Below are 5701 nucleotides of genomic sequence, written 5' to 3'. Positions count from 1 at the left end.
CACAGGGAGGGGGGAAGGGTAAGCTGGGATGAAATGAGAGATTGGCATGGACATATATACACTACCAAACGTAAAATAGATAGCTAGTGGGAAGCAGCTGCATAGCACAGGGAGATCAGCTTGGTGCTTTGTGACCACCTGGAGGGGTGGGATAGGGAGGGTGGGAGGGAGACGCAAGAGGGAGGAGATATGGGGATATATGTATATGTATAGCTGATTCACTTTGTTATACAGCAGAAACTAACACACCATTGTAAAGCAATTATACTCCAATAAAGATGTTAAAAATAAATAAATAAATAAAAGCAAATTCTGTGGGGAAGGGATGGATTGGGAGTTTGGGGCTAGCAGATGCAAACTGTTATATATAGAATGGATAAACAACAAGGTCCTACTGTATAGCACAGGGAACTATATTCAATATCCTGTGATAAACCATAATGGAAAAGAACATAAAGAAGAATACATATATATGTATAACTGAATCACTTTGCCATACATCAGAAATTAACACAACATTGTAAATCAACTATGCCTCAATTTTTTGAAAAAAGCAAATTCTGTGTGTTCATTGCTACTGAGGTGTTTTTGCTTCTAGGCGTTTGCAGTGGAAAGAGCTGGGAATTTTTTTTTCTGTATTCGTATCTATTTATCTATCTATTTATCTTTCCCTTCTTAAACTGAAAAATGCCTCCAGAAAATGTTAGGAATTGATCTAAGCCTTTATTATTCACGTTATTATTAGCTCTTTTGGAGTTAAAATATGTCAGCTTCAGGAACATAGAGATGTTCAGGCATAGGCTGGGTGCTAGGCCATTTCATGTCGCAAACTTCCACTGTGACAGCTAATATTTATTAAACATGTACTACACGCCAGGCTATGTGCTTCACATGGATTTATTATCTCTTTTAATCCTCACAGTTATGAGATACATATTTTTGTTATTCTGTTCCACAGATCAGGAAACTGAGGCTCAGAGAGACTTAGTAAGTTGCTGAAGATCACACAGCTAATAAAAAGCAGAGCCAGGACTGGAGCTTGGTCTGTCTGATCTCAAATTCTACATTCCTACTGCTACACTACACCTCCCCTCCTAACTTATGGTTTAACTCAGGCTTCATTCCCTCCAATTCTTGACATCTGATTAAGAGTAAATCCAGGGGCTCAACTCAACCTAAAGTAGTTTCTTGCTTAAGCAATAGAAAATGGAATATTTTCTAGCTACAGTGCTGGGCATTCTCCGTCCCTCTCCTCCTCAGGGCTTCTCAGTGGTCCGTTGTGAAATAGATAAGCCTGTCTTATCTGCGTCACAGATGACTGTAGCTCCCAACCTCACAATAGGGCAGCTTGCTGGGTGCTCAGAGCCCCTCCTGGGCCCTCCTGCCTGCTCAGTTATTTCCTCCCTACTCAAGGGTAGAGTCGTGTAGTGGAGGCCTTAGCCTCTTTTAAGCACCAATCCACCAAGCTCCTCTCAGGCCTGATGAGCCCCGGGACCTATTTACTGACCTGGGAGAGCTGGAGAGCTTTAGAAAAAAGTCCATTTGAATGTAAGAGCTATTGGCAAGGACTTATGTATTTATTGGTTCTTTGGGGAAGGATGGGCTCCAGAAACATCTCATATTTGTCCTGAAATGAACCTGCGTTGGTTAGAATGTGTCTATTTTTTATGTCCAATTAGATTTGTGAAATAGTGTGACCCTGTTTGACGTTTTCCAAACCCACCAGGATGGAAACCGAATACCTGAAGAGGTGCTTTGGAAATTGCCTGGCTCAGGTGCTGGCAGAAGTGGCAAAGGTTCAGCCCAGTGACCCCATAGAGTACCTGGCTCACTGGCTTTATCATTACAAGAAAACGGCGGTGGCAGAAGAAAAGGTGTGTGTGCACGCAGGGTCGACTTGGGGAGGGCTTTCAGCTTTCCCAGAGGAATTTGAAATCCAAGGCACCACGCTGGAGCTGGCCTGGGGAGTGTCATGGTTTATTCCACTTTTGAGGATGGCTTAGGCCCAGATATCCCTGAAGTATAGGGAGTCTGGGGGCCGAAGAGAGAATCCAACTCAGAGGAGTTGTGGGGTTGGTGGGTTTGGAGATACTAGCAGGTTGAAGCTAGTTAGTTACAGGAGCAAAGTCAGGAGGGCTCAAGGGCCCGGGGCCTGTCCTGGGAGGGTCCCTGCTTCCGAGGACTGACCTTATTCTACTCTGTCATATCGCCCCAGGATAGGCAAGAGAAGATCCAGCTGCAAGAAGAATATGAAAATAGCCTCAAAGAAACCAGAGTGACAGAAATGCTGATGCAAGAAGAGTGTGAGATTCAAGAGAAGTGTGAAAAGTGTCATCCCGTGGTGGGTACCAGGAAATCTGCAAGACAGCTCAACCACAGTGCACAGTGCACTGAGGCTCCCAAAGCCTACTTTTTCCTCCATATTCATATGTTTGTATGTAAATCAATCTTATCGACAATCCTTGTCAATAAAAGCCTTGTAATGAACAAAGAAAATGCTTAAAGGCAATTCCACTTACGATGTCAGGGAATAAATTACATGTTACTGGTTTAAAAAATCAGATTTTAAGAAAAATCTAATGTGTCACTTGGAACATATATTTCCATACAAGATCCTTTGAATCCTTTTCAAAAATTACTCAATTCAGAAACCAAATATGGTTTCTAGTATATACTTCAGGTATATTATTTAATTTATTATATACTATTTACTTAAGTATTTAATATATGCTATTTATTTATGTATCAAGCCACAGATGTCTTCTCTGTGTTGCTCTAATAGTGGTCATGAATTCACTTATTGAACTTGATATCTGGCATCTTTTTAACTATCACTCTGTCCTGTGCATGAAAATCTTTAATGTAGTCCTATACAATTTACTAGCTTTTGCTAGTTTCAAAGCCAACTTTGATGAAGACATGAAAATATCAAGCTTATGTACATTTATATCAATATTCTCAGATTTCCTCATAATTAATAGATTTATATTTTTAAGTCTGGATGTTTTATAAATAAATCAAAAGAAAGATGGTTTCCTACTACAGTCTGAAAATAGTCGTTGAACGAACTCTCCCTCAGGAACAGTTCATTCTTGGAACAGTTGTCGGGAGATGATAGAATTGAGATCATTAAGCAAAAGTTGTCATCGTCACCTTGCTGCCCACTCTAATCCTTTTCTAACACCATGCTTCACTGTTAATAGAAATATAAATATATAAGGCAGGGAAAGACTCCCAAAACTCTACCCTGGTTTTATGATGCCTTTATTAAAGAACACTTTGCTCACATCAACCTTTTTAATTGTCCCTTTGTGTTATTATACCCTGAAGCAGCATTTCTTAGCAAGATTAGGGTGAGTAAAAGGTTTGCTCTTCTTTTGCCAAGTGTGAGACAATCAGCGATTGTAAGGGAAGTTGAGAAATGAGAGCCAGCCTGATGCCTGTACTGTGTGCAAGTTCTCAGCTTTAGGAAAGAGTTCATGTGCAAATTGTGGTTATGGAAATCGATTCCCTTTGTTAGAAGGAAATAAAGGGAACCCGACGGTGATGTAAAACAAAGCTTATTGCTTACTGGCAAGGGAGAGCCACATCATCCAAGAGCAAGTTGCTCTCCTAGTATAAATTGAAAGAGCTAGATAAAGGGCAAAGAGGTGGAGGTACGTCAGATAAGATGAGATTCTAACTTCTGGCTTCTTGTTGGCTCAAGGTGAATAGCAAATTATTCCTTGCTACTGTCATCTTTAGATTTCATTACCAGAGCTTTAAAACTTATCTGAAATAGCCCCAGGATAGGTTGCATAGGATTTCAGCAGGCCTGTGATTTAGCCGATGGGCTTTTACGCCTATACTAAAAGCTTTGCAAGATTTTCCTTAATATCTTAAAACCATCATTGCTTTCAGTACCCCAGATTGAGTACTGCTGGTCCCGTGGATATGTCCAAAGGGGAGTAGAAACAGCACTACGTGTGGTAGAGATCATACCTAATTATGGGAATCAAGAAGGGACTCACAGAGGAGATAACATTTGAGTCAGACCTAGAAGAAAGCTGGCAGAAGTTGCCCTTGTAGTGATTTCTCTTCATTAAGCAGAGGCAGCTTTGAGTAAGTAAACCATTATTCTGTTTCTAAGTCTGAAAGCAATCCCTTTGATATAAAGATGTGGGCCATACAGGTGTTTTAGAAATAAGTTTTTATGGAAACAATACATAGTTTTGCTGCATAGATTCATAGCACTTTGGAGTTAGAAGGTCTTAGAGATCATGTGGCCAAGTACTCCACAGACCTTGCTGCAGTGCCCCACAGGGTCCACTGTTGAGTGGACAAAGATGGGGGTAGAGATGGCCAGTAGAGCTCAAGCTCCAATCTTCCTACCTCACCAGGGACTGCAGTTACATGGATGCTTGATATCATCTCATAGGTCACTGAGACTGCATTCATTTTTTCCATCTTTTTTCCTCTGTGCTCCAGTTTGGATAATTTCCATTGATATGTCTTCAAGTTAACTGATCCGTTCTCCTGCAATGTCCAATCCTATTTAGGAATTCAATGAATTTTTTTCATTTCAGATATTTTCTCAATTCTAGAATTTGTCTGGTTCCTTTCTATGATTTCCATTTTCTCTGCTGATATACCCTATCTTTTCACTCATTATGGCCATTTTTCTCCTTTCAATTTTAAAAAATATTTATAATCACTGTTTTAAGTTCTTGTCTGCCAGTCTCATCATCTTTGTCATTTTGAGGCCTCTTTCTATTAAATACTTTTTCTCTGGATTGTGGTTCACATTTTCCTACTTCTTCACATGTCTAGTAATTATTACTTGTATGCTAAACATTGTAGATGATACTTTATAGGGCATCTAGATTGTGTAGTGTTCCTTTAAAAGGTGTTGAATTTTGTTCTGTCAGGCAGTTAAATTATTGGTGAGTTATCTTGATCCAATTAGATTTGTTTCATGCTTTGCTGGATTAGGTCTTTTTCAGTTTTGTTCAGTCTTGGTCATGAAAATGGCAATATTGTATTCTTGCCATGCCCAGTATGTTTAGTCTCTGCTAATGACTGTTTTCTCTTCTGTTTTCTGTTTAGCCACTGATATCTGTAGCGAGTTCCACAAAGAAGACCGTGTTCATGTAGGAGAACACAAAACCCCTTGAGAAGGAAGCCTTGAAGCAGGAATCCCTGCCAGGAACTTCCAGTATGACTCCAGGAATGCCTCCACAGATTCCTTCTTCAGAGCCATCTGTCCAGGTTGACTGGAACATTGAAACTCCACAAGACATAGATTACCAGGCTTTTTAGCATGAAATTGCTCCTGAAATGCATCCTAGCTCCACATATCCTCCCTAGGTTATAGAAGGTGGATGATTCTAGTGATGCTTCTCTCAAAGCTGCAAGCTGAGAAAATGGCCAGCTAGAAGAGCTCTTACTTGAAGATGATTAACTATGTGGATTAAACCAAGATATGAGAGGCTGTGGAAGGAGATGTCTGCAGGGACTCTCCAGCCCAAGTCCTGTCCTGACAGCCATGAAAACCCCTTAATCATGTGAAGATTTGAACTACTTATAGGATAAAATAACTCATAATAAGGATTTAAAATAAGTAACCAGGGCCTCCCTGGTGGCGCAGTGGTTAAGAATCCTCCTGCCAATGCGGGGGACATGGGTTCGAGCCCTGGTCCAGGAAGATCCCACATGCCGTGGA

The 5701-nt window shown here is 40.5% G+C and overlaps 1 protein-coding gene across 1 annotated transcript; it reads left to right on the top strand.

Moving 5' to 3' along the window:
- The first annotated feature begins 1727 nt into the window (after nucleotides 1-1727).
- On the top strand, nucleotides 1728-5346 carry DYDC2 (DPY30 domain containing 2). The gene is given in 3 exon segments (XM_065894825.1): nucleotides 1728-1874; nucleotides 2216-2338; nucleotides 5086-5346. Coding segments are annotated over 3 exon segments (531 nt in total).
- Nucleotides 5347-5701: the final 355 nt, after the last annotated feature.

This window comes from Phocoena phocoena, chromosome 16 (genome assembly GCF_963924675.1).
Source record: "Phocoena phocoena chromosome 16, mPhoPho1.1, whole genome shotgun sequence".
Lineage (NCBI taxonomy): Eukaryota > Metazoa > Chordata > Mammalia > Artiodactyla > Phocoenidae > Phocoena > Phocoena phocoena.
Note: the sequence above shows the minus strand (reverse complement) of the source record. Positions and strands in the feature narration are given on the sequence as shown.